Source organism: Anser brachyrhynchus (assembly GCF_964034855.1).
Source record: "Anser brachyrhynchus genome assembly, chromosome: 22".
Taxonomy (NCBI): domain Eukaryota; kingdom Metazoa; phylum Chordata; class Aves; order Anseriformes; family Anatidae; genus Anser; species Anser brachyrhynchus.
Window position 1 is genome coordinate 1666373 of NC_137715.1, and position 18390 is coordinate 1684762.

At 42.1% G+C, this 18390-nt stretch overlaps 1 protein-coding gene across 4 annotated transcripts; it reads left to right on the forward strand.

Moving 5' to 3' along the window:
* The first annotated feature begins 9200 nt into the window (after positions 1-9200).
* On the forward strand, positions 9201-18316 carry GIP (gastric inhibitory polypeptide). Of its 4 annotated transcripts, none has more exons than XM_080565013.1 (7): positions 9201-9994; positions 10118-10303; positions 12373-12500; positions 13564-13710; positions 14051-14182; positions 17014-17106; positions 18119-18316. In XM_080565013.1, exons 3-7 carry the CDS (start codon positions 12427-12429, stop codon positions 18126-18128), a joined length of 456 nt encoding a protein of 151 aa, XP_080421139.1. In that variant the 5' UTR covers positions 9201-9994; positions 10118-10303; positions 12373-12426; the 3' UTR covers positions 18129-18316. The 4 variants fall into 4 exon arrangements, with proteins under 4 accessions (XP_080421139.1, XP_080421140.1, XP_080421138.1 ...); XM_080565014.1 differs by having other exon boundaries at positions 9201-9804; XM_080565012.1 differs by having other exon boundaries at positions 9201-10303.
* Positions 18317-18390: the final 74 nt, after the last annotated feature.

Here is an 18390-nt window from a genome sequence, read left to right on the forward strand (position 1 = left end):
ATAAAACCGACCTGGAAAATGAGTGAAAATGTTTGCTGGAGGAAGCCACGTGGTGATGCGGGAGGGCCCGGCCCCCGGGGGGAGGGGCCGGGGGGGAGGGGGCAGCCACCACTTAATTATTTATTTTAATTTAAATACTACGCTATTTACCTCCACGCACACACACCCTTAGGAATGAGGAGCGCATCCACCCCTTTCCCCCCCCAACTCCGCCCGTCCCGTCGGAGGCACTTTACCATCTGCTACGGTCCCCCTCCCCCACCGCGACCCTCCCCCACCGCGCCCCTCCCCCACGCCTTCTCCGGTGCCTCAATGGGATTTTTCTGGGTGTAAAAAACTTCGGCATCAAAGGGGCCGGGCGGTCCCCTGGCGCCAGGGGAGCGGGGTTGTGGAAGAATGGCCCTCCCGCCCCCCGGGGGCGGCCCGGCGCGGCCGGGTGAACAGGGGAGCCCCCCGGGGGGGCTATTGTCCCCGGTATTGTTTTAAGCCCTTCATGTGCAGCCCTGCGGAAGCCTTCGGGGGCGGGCGGGCGGGGGGGGAGGGCTCCTCCCGGCACAAAAGGGCCCCACGATGGAGAAGGTCCGATCCCCGACGGGGACGAGGCCGGGCCGAGAGGGGAGCGCGCCCTGTCGGCCGAATGACCTATGTGGAGCACACACTCCCCTCCCGAGACCCTGCCTCTTTCCCTCCCCGCCTGCTTTTTCTGGAGACTTTTATATTTAGGTTTGAGACGGGTTGAAAATAGCAGCGCGCCCCCCTCCCCCATTCACCCACCCGGCCGCCTTCCTGCCGCCCCCGACGGGGCGGGCGGGGGACCCGCGGTGCACCGGGGGCTGTGCCCGGGATGCTGCCGGGCGGGGAGGGCGCCTCCCTCCTGCCGCGCTGCAAGTAGTGGCACGGGCCGGCCCCCCCGCGCCCGCAGTTAAACGCAGCGCTCCCGGGCGGGACGCGCTCCTGCCTGCCTTGCCCGCCGGGCCGAAGGTCCCGCTCTCCCCGTCCCCCCGATAAAGAAACAACAGGCACGGAAAAACGATTTCCGAACGCACGAGTCTTCGGGTATCTGTAGGGACGCTCGGCTCAGGGCTTTCTGGGCGCGCTTATCTCGGGCAGCTCCGCGCCTCCTGCGCGGGCACGCGGCGGGCACCGCCTGTCGGGGCGGCCGCGCGGAGGGGCCGGGCCCCGGGGGGGGCGGGGGGGGGACCGGCACCGGCAGCACGCCCGGGTTCTTCAGTTGTTCTCTCAGTGCTACGCAGATGTGCTGTGCTGCTTTATATTTCTAACCATTTCTTTTTATTATCACTGTTTTTATGCCAGCCACGGCAGTGCTGGGGAAGAGCCACGTGGAGAATTTGTTAGTAAATAAATTTGGTATTATTCGAGAATCGGTTGCTGTGTAAACCTTAAAAAATAGATGCGCATACCCAAGGACGTTTCTATGTGCTCTGTGCTACAGCCACTTAGGAAACTCAATAAAATGAATAACAACAAAACTGGGAAATAGTAATTTAAAGCAATGAGTCCTTAGCTTTCCCTTCTGTATCTGATCCATTCTACTATACCGGGGTTTTTGCTTTAAAAACACGTAGGTGCTGCTCACCAGGGGAAATTTGGTTCCCATACTTCCAGCTGCATTACTTTGCTCTCCTGGAAGTACCAAACCAAACTCGCCAGAGGAGTTTTTGTAGAAGAACTGCTGTGTCCATGTGCATGCTTCTGAAGCTACCAATGAATAATCCATGCTCAAAATTCATAGGTGAAAAGAATAAAGAAATGAAATTTGGAAGTAAGTTTCATGCGGCTTGGAAACTGCACTTCAAGCCATGCCTGACTGAAAACTGGAATATTCACTTTCTTCCACAGTTACATCACACACAAATACAGCTAAAATAAATGATCCACTATCTGCTTCAGATCTATTTCTAATCTTGACCAGACCACTTTTGGTTTTGCTTTTACTGGTTTACAGAGAACCTTCCCCATGTAACATAATCCTTTCAAATAATGAAATGAAAGAAACCAACTTTAAAAAAAAATCCAAACAAAGAAGGAAGTCTTCAATTTAGATTTGAAAAAAGAAGGCTATCAGTCAAACTCCTTCCCCTTGGTAGAGCATTCCAGATGCAAGGTATTTAGAGAATGCAAACAGCAGAGACTAAATCATTGATCTGCTCGGGGGTAATAGAGCTGCATTCATCCCTGGGCAGGAGATGAGGGAGAAGGCTGCCCTCCAACCCAAACTCCATTCACCCCTGCCCCAGCTGAGATAGGGCAAAACAAGCTCTGCAAAATCATCTCCAAAGGGAAACCATTCTTCTCTTGCAGATTTAAATGCTATCAGGAACTGCACCGAAAATCCAGTGGGATATCTGAAGCTAGGGAAGAGCTGAGCAAGTTTTCACCCAGGCACAGGCAATTTTAAAAGCATGTGTGGCCTTTTTCCTCCCCCAGGATTTTCTTGCAGTTGTAAAAATCACTCAGAGTACTTGATTCCTTTGTGCAAGTTTACAAGCATTTTCAAATTGTATAGCCACACTCAGTATCAACATAATGCTGCTTATGATTTTATACATAAATTCTAATTTGGGCAAAAGTTGTTGGATTTGGGGTATTTTTTGGTTTTGTTTTCTTGTTGTTTGCTTTAAGATTTAAATCTTTGAGTCATGCAGAAATGTTCTTAATCAGTTTTTACAATTTATCTGTCCAAATAATCACAAATAATCACTGTTGGCACTTTGGAGTTTTGGGATTTTTTTTAAGGTACAAGGTTAAAACTGGGTGGTAAATAATACATCTAAGATTTCAATGAAATGTGGGTTTCAAATGCAAGGGTAATAATTACTGCAGTCTGGTGAGGTATTGTTGTTGATCTGAGGCATAAAATATTTAAAATAGAAATAATCTTTATGACAGATTAGTGGTAAAATAGAACAGAATATATTGTTATTTTTTCTGCCATTTATTTGGTTTTAAAAAATATTGTTGTTATTTTGTTGTTTTGTTTTGTTTGGTTTTGTTTTTAATCTCTGGTGATATCACTAATGTTTAATTTGGGCAACATTAAAGATATACTTGGAAACCCTGGAAACTTTGAAAAATCTTCATTTTCTAAAGTTTGAATGTATGTATTAGTTACTATGAAATATTTATGGGTTGAAAGTTTTTAGTAAAACACATAGGTCACAGAGGGGAAAAAAATAATTTATTTTCATAGAATCTGTTTCAAACAAACCTCAGCTAACAGAAATAATCCGAATATAGAGCAAGCCTGTCCATAAAATGTATGTGAGAATTCGACAGAGTAAGAAGTGTGAGGGTTGCAGTTGGAAATATTTCCTTTTACTTAAGTGGAATCACAGTTTAAACCAACTTCTGTTCAGTTTTTGTTATGTGGAAACATTCTTCACTGGAAAAAGCAGCTCATATCTAAGAAGATCTAGTTGATCCAGTTGATTAAAACTTGAGTGGACAAATTAGATAAGAATCAAACTTACTATGAAACTATTAGTTTAATTTAAAACAAAATTAAGGTTTGAAGTAGATTATTAATAATCTCCTGATTTTCTTCTGTGCATTTGAAACACAATCTTGACATTCAAATGTTGTTTTGCTAAAGCTCAGGATCAGAAGAGTGTCCTCAGCCCCAAGGAAGGTGCTGAGCAATGGGAAACACCCTCTCCTCTCTGGAAGGGCTATTCAGATGGGAGGTTCAAAAGAAACAGTGCTGAAGATGCAATAGGTTAAGCCTGCAACTTGTTTGAAGATCTGGATATTCCCTAAACATTTTAGTGCTTTAGTTAAAAACAAAGTAAATGCTGCAATAAACTCAGGCTCCAAAAAATCAACTCACAGTCTGAAAAATCCTTTTGTTCTGGTACTAAAAGATGGAGTCCCTTTAAAACAGAAAAAGAAAACCACAACAAAATAACTATTTTCTTCTACTCTCTACGTCTGTTTGTTAGCTACTTCTGTGTTCACTTCAGCGCAGGGTGCTCATCTCTCTCAGCAACCTAAATTCTCCATTGGGTCTTGCAAATATTCAGAGAATTGTTCAAACTTAAAACAAACTTGCTTTGCATAGGTATTTTTTCTCCACAACGGAACTGATTTGGTTCAGTTTTGATTTTGCAGCCCTTTTTTTGGCTAAGTAGTAAACTCTAAATGCAAGGAAAATAAAACGCTTATTGGAATGAACCCTGAAATTTTTCTGTTCAAAGAATCCCTTTAATTTTTCATTTCCCTCCTTAATTTTACTTTTGAATATACCACCACTTCTTTATAGCAGATCTCTCTAACATGTCCATTTGTTTTTTTCTTCCTCAAAATCACTGTGAGCAGTTGGACAGATAGCTGGAGCAGACATTTCTCCTACTGATGGCTAGAAAGGTGGAGGAAAGTTTTTGTCTTGGTATAATGATAAACAAAACTCACATAGTTCAGAAAGCATTGTGGGGGATGAATCCTGCCATTGCTGAACTCCCCCTGACCTTATTTCAAGAAGGAGCTGATCTTTTGAACCCCCCTCCAAACATTCACAGCATTTATAGAGCACAGATTAAACATTTTCCTCTTGGTAACAGTAGGCATTTGTATCAAATTTCCTCCAGTCTGAAAGAAAAACATTTATATCAGATTTATGCTACGTGAGTACAAATTTGGGGGTCCTTTAATTTCAAGTCACCATTTAAATCCCCTGAAGAAAGGTGGGCACTGCAGCACTCACTGCTCTTCACCCTTTCACTTTCTGAAAGTCCCTGAAGTCCAGGAGGCAATGAAAGGCTCAGCCACTAATACCACTTCATTTTTGTGTAATTCCTCAGACCCAAAACAAGTTTATCCCGGGAGGTGGGTAACTCTGCAGCAACAGTTTCTGTTGTGGGTCACAAGTATAGGTCATTTCACAATCTAAATCTTGAACCATACACCACCGCCTGTGCCGGGGCACCAGTACCGCTGGGCTGCTGGAAAGGTGATGTTAGGAGAGTAGCAAAGGCACAAGATGGAAATAATTTCATGCTAGTGAACCAGCCACTTGGGCAGGTGCCTTGCCATTGACTGTGTTGTCTAATTTCTTGTCCTGCTGGTATATACTTGGGATTTATCAGGACTGATTATTTCTTCTCCTTTCCTGCAGCTCCACTGCTCTAGTCTCTCCAGCCGTTTAGTTCTGGCTCTGTCTTTGCTTAAAGATGGAGTAAAATATGTTTAATGTTAGAATAGCTGCCACAAGGTAAAGAACTAAAAGGACAAGACACATGTAAGTTTTGACATTATAGCAAGTGCAGATCACCTCTCCACGTATTTGAAGCAATGACAGTGCACAGCTGCACAGTGGTAAAAGGAGCAGTCTTTGGATTTTTCTCTAGAGACATCTTTGCGGTCCAAATAAATCTGTCATGCACTGATGTTACATGGGCTTTTTGCTACACTAGTTACTGTGCTGTAGCTCCCTGTTCCTGGTGTGTAAAGTAAGCATTCAAGAAAAAAAGAAATAGATGGAGAGTGGGACATGTAGAAGTACCTAGTTCCTATATTTTGTGGTTCCCGGTTTTGGGTGTTTTTGTTTGTTTGGTTGGTTTTGCTTTGGTGTGGTTGGTTGGTTGTTTTGGGGTTGTTGTTTTAAAAAAATAAAAAATAAAAATAAAAAGCAGTCATGAAGGATCAGAGACAACCATGCCAGTGAGCTGAATTAATCAAGAAAACACTAAAAGCTTTAAAAGGCCCTAGTTTTTTGTTTGTTTGTTTTTCAGTTAATAGGGAGTACTGGCATTTAAAAACATACCTGGTATTTTGCTATTGTGAAAAAAATAAATAATAATTAAAAAAAAAAAATCTATTCCTGTAAGCCCAGGAAGGGAAGGCAGGTTTGAACCCAGAAGAGAGGATGAAATAATGCTCATTGCTTGAAAGATCCGCTGTAACTCTAGCCAGAACATCACTCATGTCCCATATGCAGCTAAATGAGAATGTTGGATAGGTTTAAGCACCAGGGATGCGATGAGGAACCAGACAAATGCTCTCTGCCTTCAGCTAGAGCTGAAGCTGCCTTTGGTGCATTTTGGTTAACCTGAGTCTCCTGACAGAATTCTGGCACCTGGGATAGGGCAGAAGTCTTTGCTACTTCTGATATAAAGGACCCATGTATGTTGGCCGAGGCTATGAGCAGGCAGTGAGAGCCCAAGCAGTCCTTGGAGGAGAGAGGGGAAAGATGGATCTGTGCTGTGGGATCAGGGCTTGGAACAAAGAAGCTGATATTCAGGACCTTGTGGTCTGCCAAGGTGGATTAGGATGAGCAAAAACAAAGCATGTAGAAGTTACATCCCTGCACAACATAGCTGGTATCTTAGGGAGAGAAATGAGCCCCCCAAAAAAGCCTCAAGCCTCTGTTCCTTTGACAGCAGCTAAGGTAAGCTGAGAACAGAAACAGTCCTGAACGAGGACCGGAGTTTGAAAGCTGTTCCAATGTCTGTGATTTCAGTGAGAGGATGAGGGTGGAGGAAAAACAACAACTAAAAATCCTCTCTTCCTTTCTCTCCCTGTGATTTGAGGAGTAGAGCAGATGCTAATACTGATCAATCATAGCTGGATACAGCCAGGAATCTCAGATCAGCCTAATGTTTGCAAACAAAATGGAGCAGAAAGTCTTATTTTCACATGTCACATGCAACACCTGAAATCCTTCTCTGTCAGAAGAGATCCCCTAACTGGTGCCACACAAGACAGCAACTAGACAGCACTACTCCAGAGGGAAAGGGAAAACCTTACTCATCATATCCACTGGGGAAAGACAGAGGTGTAAATTGTGCCACTGAAGGTGAGGTTACAGCTAAATACTACAAGAAATTTATTGGGAAGTTCACAGTATTTCCATTTCTGAAAATTTTTGGGAACAGATCAGACTCTCATCCATTCAGAATGGTTTAAACAGAGCTGACCCCATCTGGCAGCAGGGGAGTGAATGGATGACCTGTTAAGGTCACTTCAAGACCTATTTTCCATGATTATGGGGACATCTAATATTTGAAATGCTTTGTAATCAAAGTTGCCCTTGAGATGTTCCAGTGTCTCAAAGCAGAGCAGGACTGTTTCAGGAGCACAGCTGTGACCTTCCCAACACTCCCAAACTCCTGAAACAACTTTTCAAGCCAGGTCTGCCACAGACAAGAGGAGAACTCTGTCTCACTAAGTCACACTCACTAAGCGCTCTGCAGCAGAATATGGTGAAATGGGGCAGCACCAGCTCTCTTGCTTAATGTGCAGGGAGACAACTGCCCCAGCTGGATGAAACCTAATCTGAAGTGCTCTTTGTCCCAAGCCAAGATCCAGCTGAAGCTCATGAAACAACTTGTTATTAGAGAATGTAGCAGATCACAGATAATGCTATGGATAGCATTGCTATCTCATATCATAGCTGTAATGGGCTAAGGCTAGAGAGGAGCAAGGTTTGCATCTTTAATTAGACCCTCTGTTACACTGGAAAAAAAGCAAATGTGGGCACATGGCCCTTTTCTATGCCCGCAGTTCAGTCCTTGCCCCTGCACTTTTCAGAGCTGAACTGGCAGGCAAAGGTTCATCCTTTTACATATTGATCAGTGGATATCATGCTGATGGAATATTGAAATGCAGATAGTGCCCGTCTGTCTTTAGGAATCTGTGTACCTGGTTTTTTTTTGTTTGTTTGTTTGTTTGGGTTGGTTTTGGTTTATTTATTGTCTGAAAGATTGTGAGAAACTTTAGAGTGATGCTGCTGTCCAAACTGGATCATGAGCAGATGCCTTGAAATAACCATAACTGTGAACAGTGGGTCAACATTTAATGTTGCTGGATATTTATTTCACTCTATTAACTTCACATCATACAGAGGCAGTTAATGAGAGGAAAACAAATAGGTTATACTTTGGAGAAACAAGATATCCAAGTTGGCTAGGAGTGAAGTACCTAGAATACACATAATAAAGATGTCAGGTTAAACTACTCCGCTTTATTGATTAGCAACTATGATAGGAGTGTGAATTGGTTACTTTTAACTATTACAGTGCATCATTTAGTACAGTAGGCATGACGCTTTTGCATGGGTGAAAAGCTTTTGAACACTCTGGCATGTGTGTGTACTAATAGTTAAAGGATTAAACCAAATGTTAAGTAGTTCCTGTGAAAGTAATAATTACTCCCTAATAGCACTGAAATCTCAATCTACCCTAAAAATATCCTTCTGATCCTTTATCTTAATGTAATAGAGATGCAAGACTTTTTGCCCAAGAGGCTGGTTGTGCCAGGGAGTTGTGTAACTACAGAGTAGCAAGAGTTTTGCTCTGCCAAGGGGGGCTGCAGTAAGCTGGATGCATGCTCATTCTGCACTCTATGCACTCCTGATGTAGGAAGACAGGTGGTGGTTGAAGCAAACCTATACCTGATAGTGTGTCACAGCAGCATTTCTCAACAACATTTCTCAGTTTTACCACAGGGAAGCTGTCACAGCACCGAGCCTGACAGAATTCAAGAAGTGTTTGGACAATGCTCTCAGATACATAGTCTGATTTTTTGGGTGGTCTTTTGAGGACCTAGGAACTGGACTCCATGTTCCTCATGGATCCCTTCCAACTTAGGATATTCTGTGATTCTATTTAATTAAAAAAAAAAAAAGGCAGAAAAAGTATGTTTCAGGAAGGAATTTCAAAGTAGGAAGCTTTACACAGAGACATGTACCTCAATCATGCTGGATTTCTGCATTTGTTCAGGACAAGTTACATCATGGACACTGTGCTAGCACAGTGAAACCCTTTCCCACACTGAAATCATTGATATACTTCAATTTTGCCATTATTACATTATATACATTTCCACTAAGGTCTGCTTCTTGTGCAGCCCAACAAGAAAGTCTACTGCTTTCATGCACAAATCCATGATGTAGCTAAGCCAGCCCAAGCCCAGGAGAATAGGCACACATATCCCTCCTATATCCAGGTGTGTAGGGTTACTGCTCCAAGCAGCTCAGCTGAACTCCATAAACAAGTGCTGGCAGACCTGAGGGGAAGGTTGTAACTTGGATAACCTCCTGTAAAAGTTCAGGCAGCTTAGGGGAACTAAGCCACAGGCAGGACTATGTTTTACAAGTCAGCACAACCAGCCACAGGCACTGCTTCAGAAAAGATGCAAATAGAGCTTAGCTTGTGTGTTAAAATAGCACAAAGATAATCCTTCTCTGTTCCTTCAACAGATTAAACCTGGGTGCAACAAGGATCCTGGAGCAGCTGGGACACCCATGGAGCAGCCCCTGACCAGAACTCACATACTAAAATGCAGTAGGCCCAGGTCTTCTCCCAAATAGGACTTGGGTTGGGTAGGGCAGGTCAGACACCACAGAGAACATCTTACCGGGCATACGATCACAGCAGAACTGGTGGGAGTGGGGTTTAACCCCTTACACTTTAATGGTATAATTAACATCAGGGGTACATCTGCTCTCCTAAATCCAGCTGTACAAGGGCAAGATGAAGTAGTTGCCTTACTGACACACACCTCCAGCAGCTACAGAACCATAATAAAGCACTTCTTCACTTGTTCAGGACAGGAGTCAAAATAGTTGCTGTGCTTCAGGCTAACTTAGCTGCCATCCTTGATCCCATATAGGCTGCTGCTGTGCCACCACCATTCATCTCGTTAACCAACGCTGCCTCACTATTTCCTAATAGTTTCCTGTCTGCTGCTATCCATCCCAAATTTTGTCCTCTTAGATTGCAAATTCTGGGGGATAGATACAGCTTTCAGTATCTAGGTTTGCACAAGGAGGTTGCAGACCACAGTCAGGTTGCCCAGACTCAATGCTGATGATGACAAAAATAACAATCGAAGCTCTTGGTTTTAGCGAATTTATTTGAACTTTAAGAGAGAGAAGCAGCAAACTGGATCTCTCTAAGATGATTCTCATGCTTCTCAAAAGAAGAGATGGATATTAATAAAACTTTTGCTGGGGAAGGAGGTGTTATGTGGAATTAAGGTTTAGATCAATACCATATGCATTATGTCCACAATACACATTCATTCTTGATTTTGCGATATACTAATGTGTAATTACCATTAATGTAAACATATTTTTAAAGGTTATTTTCCTGCTCTGCAGGTCAATGGACCTAATGAAGCAGATCTAAGTGGGCTTGAGCTACTTTGAGTAGGTGCTTGATTTCCTGTTTACCTCATGGAAGTGGGTTTGGTCCCACACTGCTAATGTTTATAAAGGCTCTGAAGGATCTCCTCTGAGCACTAGAACTGGTCGAAATCTTCTGAGCAGCCTCAGTGGAGTAGAAAGGTAAGAAGCTCTATATCAGTCTATATTTTTTTTTATTCTTTTTCCTAAGATGAGAGTGAGCAGTGCTTGACAGTGTCAGGCAGTATCTATAGCAGAGTAGGAACAAGCTGTACCTTTGGCTGAGTTTTTCCTGAAGTGGTGTAAGACTAGCAATTTTCTTGATAGGTTTGGTGGAAAAGAACTATAGCAGTACGCACCGTGTTGTAAAGGGAAAGACTGTTATTTTAGATGATTCAGTACATGGCAAGTCTCAGGCTGGGATCTGCCCCTTTAAACATATTCTACACAGGGAAATGATGAGAAATTGGTTCTTGGCTGCTTTTTGTATCCTTCTAGCTATGAATAAAACAGGGATAACTCTTCTTCCAAAGCAGACGGTATTGCACAGGGGATTTGAAGACCTTCATGTAGTAAAGATCCCACAAGTAGATACTACTCTTCCTTTTGTGAAGGAATCAAATTGTAAAATCAAAACAGTGTAATGACAGTTACAGTTAGCAGTAAATGACACTCCAGGCGAGACTAACTGAGCTTGATTTGAGTATCATACAGGCAAAGGGGTCTTGTATTAATTCAGGAATGGTCTCTCTACAATCTCCGAAAATGCAGACTGTTTTTCCTTGCTGCTTAGATAAATTCTGCAGAGAATAAGTGCTACCCTTTCTTAAAATTAAGGGTACAATATATGTCCTCTCCTATTTTCATAAATAATTATCTTAAGCAGAACAATATCCTTGGATGACTTAACTATTTTCAGATTCATCATCATAACTACAGTGATATATGTAATGAATAGCAAATAAGAGGGAAAGCTTATTTAATCATGACACTTTTCTCAACTTTCATTTAAAATACTCTTTGGCTTTCTGTATAACGAAACCTACTTTTCATATTAATACACTCTGTAACTATTTGCCTCTTACTGCTTTAGCTGTAAATATTTCAGGGGTTTTGCCACTGTTCAATATATAACACCTTTGCTTTTAAAAGTATTCCTCTCAACTTGATATCTCTGAGATAATGTAACACATTTAGTATTCAGCCTATATATAGGCCAAAACATTTGTAAAAAAAGTCACAGTTTTCCAGAAACAAACAAACAAAAAAGCCTCAGTTATGAACAACATCCAAACTTACAAATTCTTGTTTTCTCCAAAATAATAATTGGGCAGTTGTAAGAATGCAAATTGCTACTTATGAGTAAAGTTTCACTAATGTATGAATGAATTTTTGAAGGATGGGATACCTAAGTCCTGATCTAGACTTGGTTTTGTTACTATATTATTCCTGTTAACAGTAGTTCTCCAGTACAATGCAGATTCCAGAAATATTGATAACAAAGAGTGAGGTGAGAGACAATAAAATACATCCGTGAGCCTTGATCAAAACCATTTTTGTACAGAGTTTGCAGAGCTGGAATAGTTATTAAGAGCTCAAATGTCCAAGGTCTACTGAGCTGAACTGTGGACATGAGGACTAGGAACAGCTTGAAACTAATAAATCTTGGAATTGATCAAATTCCGTCACTATCCTGAGATATTTTTCATAACAGATATTCACTGACTCTGGCACCAGTCCCGACGTAAGGCATTATCCATCCCTACAGAAAGTTTCCCAGGAATTAGATCAGGCTGCTAAATCCTGCAGAACTGCAGTATGGGATAAGCAGGATGTGATGTAACTCCTGTTTGCTCTTGAATTGCCTGATCCAACGTGCGTTCTCATTCACACACTTAAGATTGAATTGACCCTTAAAGCACAATGAGGTACCCACAGGGTCAGCTTGTAAATGTGGAACAATACAATGTCCTCGCCTCCACGAATGGGCAAATCACAATTAATTTGATGGTTGCAATAAAAGTATAGGGAACAGATGTTAATAGACGCCACTGTGGTGAAGGAGCATTGTTATTGAAAGAGTAACTTAACTGTGAATGGCAAAGGAGAGCTTTGTAGGTTGGAGAAAGCTGTTCCAAGGACAAGGAAAGAAACATGTTTACAAGTGCAGGCACATGCCTAACCATTGCCCATCTCCCTGGGTTCACTGTCATGTCACTTTTGTATCCCAGGGGCCAAGCATCTGGATTGCCCTCTGCTTTTGAACAGAGAAATCAGCCAAGAAAATGATGTCTTTGAAAGTTCTTTCTCTGCTTTTTGCTTCTTTGAGCTTTGTTTTGATGGAAGAGAACGTCTCAGGGTAAGTGTTTTGGAAAACCCACAATGTATTTTGAGCCTTTTCCAGCTTCCTACTGGAGGCAAGTAGACTATTTCCCTTGGCATCTTGGTAAATAGGTGAGAACATGAGTCCTGAGGTAGCTCTTGGATAATAGAAAGACAGCAAAGCATACAGAGATGAGCAAATGATAAGAGAGGTCTCAAATTAAAGCCTTTGAGCCAGAGCCAAGAACTCCCAAGTTTTCCCTAAAAACTACATTGCTCCAGGTTGGGAGTAACAAGCTGGAAGGCAACCAGGAAGTGAAGGTTGGCTGGGAACTAGAAACAAAATGTAATTGTCTCCCATGAATACGGCTAGGGGGCATTTGATATTTCAAAGTTTCTGAAAATGTGACCAGTTATATAAAGCAGGTACATAAAGACTTTCCATCTCTTCCTCTGATTTCTGCCACAAAACTTCCAACTACCACATGAGAAGATCTAAAAGAAACCCTATCAGAGCAGCAAGAGCTGCTGCAATTCCAGATAATAACACTAAAAAAAGATCAGCCTTGATATCCTTTGCTAACTTAGCTAGCCACCAAGTACGTCTACACTGTCAGACCAGCACTGGCTTCAAGTTCTGGACCTCGTCTCCTGCTGTCCACCCCTCAGGCTCTTGAGGACACAGGAAGAGGTTCCCTTGGCCCTATGTGTGCAGCTCACTAGAGAAGGGAATCTGTGTATACTCAGTGTCTTAACACTTAGTCAAAGTCTATATCCGTCAGGCTATGGCAGGAAAGCTACTCTGACTCCAGACGTCAGCAAATATCCCAAGTTCATCTCCTCCTGAGAAGTCAAATGTGAGCTGCAAATGTGTTAGCAGCCAGAAAAATGGATGAGGAGATTGCTAGCTCCTTCTCTAGTTAACTCTTCACTTTACAATGCAGGAACAATCACCTGTGCTAGAAAAGAATTAAAAGTGATCACAAAACTTTGCTGACCTTAGGGGATGCGTGGGCAATCCCATGCAACCCAAGCAAAATTCTGCATAGTGCTTGCTTCTTGTCTGAGCAAGAATCACTCTATCTGTACTCTTACTGTAGCATAAGTATAAGGACTCCCAGTGCCAGACCAGTGCAAAAACGCTACTCTGAGGCCACCCTGGCAAGTGATTACAGCCGCACAATGGATAACATGCTGAAGAAGAACTTTGTGGAATGGTTGCTAGCCAGGCGAGAGAAGAAAAGCGAGTAAGTACATAGACTTTCAACGCTTCCATGATTTGAACTGACAGCTGTTGTCAGGCAACTGTTGGCTACAGAATAATGTAGAGCTGAGGATATTTTCCTTGGACTGCAGCAGTGATTCTCTGGGGACTTTCTCTTCCTTTTTTTTTTTTCCTTAAGTCCTTGAAGCGTTTCTTGTCTGTCGGCACACAGCACAACTATCCTCTCTGTCCAACACTGCCTTCTTCTCTGTATGCTTGGTAGATGGAGTGGGAAGGAGTTGGGTTTTGTGGAAAAGCAGCATTTCAGCACCCTCTTGTGGCATCTCAGGCTGATGTCCTTCTTCCCATTTTTGCCTTTTCAGCAACGTCATTGAAACATACAAGAGAGAAGCTGAGCCACAAGCATCAGCTGTGAATGGCCAAAGCTTGGACCTGCGCAACCATGAAGCCAAAGACTTCTTTGCTTGGCTTCTAAAAAACAAGAAAAATCAGAGGTGAGATTGGCAGAATAGGAAATAAGGACGAAGTCTGGTCCCCAAGGGAGGGATGAGGTCCCCAAGTGTTCAATTTTTGAAGGGATGTTTTAGGGCAGAAATCGGTGATAACACTGTCAGCACAGGAAAACAAAAAGACCTCTGTTTTCAAAAGGGAATTCCATATTTTGCAATTGTCTCATGAGTGACAAAAATAACAAATACAAAAAAGCTTCTAAAACTTTACAATTTCTCACGAAATACACACTTCAGAAACAGAAAAGATTGATTTTTTTTTTCCCTTTCAAAGTATCAGAACAGCCTCATCAAAGCCCAGCACTTTTAAAAAAGTCAAAGTGCTGTCTTTCGACAGGGCTGAAGCACATCCATTCCTGCAACATACTAACACTACAGTAATGGAGAAGTTAAACTGAAGTGCTTTGACCTAATAAAACCATTCCATTCTATTCAAAACCCTAACAAAAGAAAACTTTCCAGTGAAAATTGGGATGAAACTGATACATTCCTGCAAAACGTTTTTGATTTGATCAAATCGTCTCACAGGGCAAAAATAAACAAAACAGTTATTCCATTGTATCATTGCTACACGCTCTTACTATGAAAAGCATGAGATCTAAATGTGAAATTATGCAGGAGAGATGCCCGAGTGACTCAAGGAATTCCCCAGTTTGTTTTTGATCTATGTCACTGGAGACACTTGCAGTCTTATTCAGATGTATCTACGCTGGTTACAGGAATGATGGCGATGCAATCTAGTTCTTAAAAGGTACCTCTCAGGAAGGTAACTTAGTCCATACGGTGCTCTCTCTTGTTCCAGCTAGTACCTTCATTTCCCAAGCCATCTGGCTGAGAGTGCCATCTCTGTGTTGCACAGCTTTGTGCTGTGTCAGCATAGCCATGGCCTGTCAATAGCGTGTTTCACCGCCCCCCAATCTTACCTCATGTCGCAAATGTTCAAAAAGAAGGTTAGACACTTGAGTCCAAACAAAAATCTGTTCTCAGGCACTTTCTATTAAAAAAAGAAAAAAAAAAAAGCCAACAAATGAGGGAAACATTTCCTTTCTTTAACATGAAGGGGATTTTACAAAACCTAACAGGTTGTTGCTGATTAGTCCCAAAATTGTGTCAGGAAGGAAAACAGGCACTTACTGCACATGGCTCACATCCTTCAGGCACAATTCTAGTGTCTCTTGATAAGAGAATGAAACCTCTAACTTACAGGGAGTCATGGGACAGTCACCCAGAACAAGAATCTGGGGGCATTTGTTGTCTTTTACAGCCTTTGCATGAAAACTGCTTTAGAAACAAACGTGCAGGGGATGACCCAGGGGTGGGGGAAATGAGCACTGTTATGGTTCACAGAGGTGTTAAGGCCAAGCACCCAGAAAATCAGACATTGAGAATTGCTAGTCATACTGAAAATGCAGAATCAAAGAAACAAGGGCTTTGTGGGATCTCAGAAGGTCATTTAGTCTGACCTCTCCTACAAGGCAGGATCAGCTTGCTCTAAACTACTCCTGACAGATATTTTTCTAACCTGTTCTTACATAGGACTGGGGGGGGAGGGAAGGAGAGGGAGAATGACACACACACCTTTGGTGCTAGAGATTAATCAGCTTGATTAGCCTCATTTAATAATATTTAAAAAAAAAAATGCAGTGTTTCCCCTAATCTCCTTAATTGCAAATAAAAACCACAATTTGTGGGGTGAAAAAGTCCTCAGAAACAAAGGCTTCCCTTTGTGGGCTTGGGGCATAGATCCTGCTTCACTCTGCCTTTGTTTTGATGCCTGCTGGGTTTAAGAGAGGACATGGGGTATGGGAGGGGCGGGGGGTGGTACAGGACTGCTCCTTCTCATCTCCTAAGCCTGACAGATATATTCAGTGCTAGATATCCCAGACTGACCAAGATCAAAGCAGTGTTCTGTAGCAGGATCGCATCATGTCAAAACTAGGTTCTGTTGATTTTTTGTTGTTGTGTTGTTGTTTTGCTATGCTTAGGGGAACACCCCCCAGCCACCAAGATGTACCTTTATTCACTCTTCTTCACTGGCACTTCTATTTTACAGAACAGAAAAACAGTTACTAAGAGCATAGTGTCCTTTCCTTCAAACTGTCTCTCCTAGTTCATGGCTCTACTGCACTGCCCAGGAGGCAGCAGAGGGACTTCTGTTAAGGAGCAAATGACTAACCTTGTCAAAAATCTAAGTGCTGCCTGGAGGAAAAGATGATGAAGAAAATGCCGTATGGATTCAGATCTTTTTAGTTAACTAATCCTTGATCTAGGCTGGGAGGCAGAGATTTGTACTTGGCTGTTTCAGAATATAGAGGGATGAAAGACTCCCTTTTAAGATTTAAAAGGTTTTTTATATATATACAAATAAATTTAGTTAAGAATTACACAGTACTGAAAAATAAGAAAAGAAGAAAATGCATCCTCTTGGCTGTGGAGATAGGAAGTGGTGAACAAAGAAGAAAGATGAACTGAGACAAGAGCCTGAGGTGTCTAATTTGAATCATGCTCAACTGAAACCCAGGAAGAGAGAAAGAAATCCTCCTGGCTTTCTTTCCTTAAATCAGCTCATCCCTCAGTTCCTCCCCACTGTCACTGATAATGTTGCAGAACAGTCTCATTTCCCAAGAACAGGGAAAGAAAAAGCGAAAAGTTGATAGGATTGACAAGATGGCAAGCAATGCACTAAGTCAAAGGTATTAGAAGACAAGGAAAATAAAATATGCCTGTGAACTCGATGCAATTGGAGTAAGATTGTTATATACACATTTGGGTGGTTTCCTTTCCTCTGTCTTTATGGCATGGCACATTTCTTGCAGTTTTACTTCTCTGGAAGGTTCAGAAGATTTGAAGGATGTTTTGAACCAGGAGTTTCTGACATGGCTAATGTCGATTGACCTCTGCAGACCAACGTGAGTGGTTGTTCTACCTGTTCCTGTTGTTAAAAACATCCCTTCAGATCCCATTCCAGCACTGTACAAAGGTTTTGCCCCAAAGGTCCTTGATGCAATGCTCATCTTTTGATAGCTGTTGAGTGCTCACATGGTGTAGCTCAGCTGAATTTCATTGGACAGTTAAGAGCTTTGGCCAGAGTTTGGCTCTGCAAGAGAATCTTCAAATCATTGATATGATAAACTGGGGGATGGGCAAATTTCAAGTTATGACTGTCTAGAGAAGGCAGGTTAGTAAATTCTTTTCTCTATTTTTATGAGAAAATTAGATGTTCATCTAACCACTTACAGAAAATACTTTTCTTTTTCTACTCAACATACCTAAGTATGAAAGACATTCAGAAAGAAATACAACAAGAAATTGGGATGCAAAATGTCCAGGGGAAGGTCCTGAGAAGGCTCAAGGAAATGGAGAGCCCATCTTAGAGGCTCTAGTAAAATGAAGGCTGAGAGAAACAAAGTCACCATCTATTAAAAAACAAAACAAAACAAAAAAAACAGAGAGAAGAGCTATTTATGCTAATGGGAAGAGTTAGACAAGAATGAAAAAGGATGAACTGGCCACAAATAGTCTGGAAATAAAAGGCAGCTCTGTGCTACAACCAATTCCATGCAGCTTGGTCAGACAATGTGAACTAAGTGGCCAGCAAGCAAGCAAGCCAGAGAAAACAATTAACTCTTGAGCTCATCCTGCAGCCTTTCCCGCAGAGGGGGAAAAAATAATAATAATAAAAAAGCATTTATCTCCTCTAACCAGTTGCTGATTTTTTCTCAAAAGCTGTAGATACTTGCTATTAGATGCTTACTAACTTTGAGACGTCTGTCCTGCTATCAGAATGGATTTCCAAGGTATCAGAGGGGACTAGTGGGTAAAGAAGCCAATAACTTATGCTTTGTTTCACGTAGAAACCAAATTAAAATGGGTTAAGCGTGGTCCCACAGGGATTTATGCTTTTCTCTCCTGCTTCATTAGGACTGTGTAACTCCAGGACCCTATCTCAAGGAGCTCTCCACTCTATCAACGCACTCACTACGGAGGAAGATGTTCTATGCTCATTCTGTTCTATGCATATTGTCCACTTTGCCAATGTAAGAAATAAAGATTTTAGCCTGAAGCTGAAATAAGATTTAGTTAAGGCTTCGTTTGGGGATGGGCTATAAAACGTTACTAAATTACTTTTTAAAAAAAAGGCGTCATTCAAAGCAGGGCTCGTAAGGGTCCCAACACGCGCTGCGTTGTGCGGG

Excerpts from the sequence above, each read along its gene's own strand:
- GIP (XM_080565012.1), top strand. The coding sequence starts at position 12,427 with ATGATGTCTTTGAAAGTTCTTTCTCTGCTTTTTGCTTCTTTGAGCTTT. Across the intron at positions 12,501-13,563 it reads ATGGAAGAGAACGTCTCAGG|CATAAGTATAAGGACTCCCA; the intron begins GTAAGTGTTTTG and ends CTCTTACTGTAG. Across the intron at positions 13,711-14,050 it reads AGGCGAGAGAAGAAAAGCGA|CAACGTCATTGAAACATACA; the intron begins GTAAGTACATAG and ends TTGCCTTTTCAG.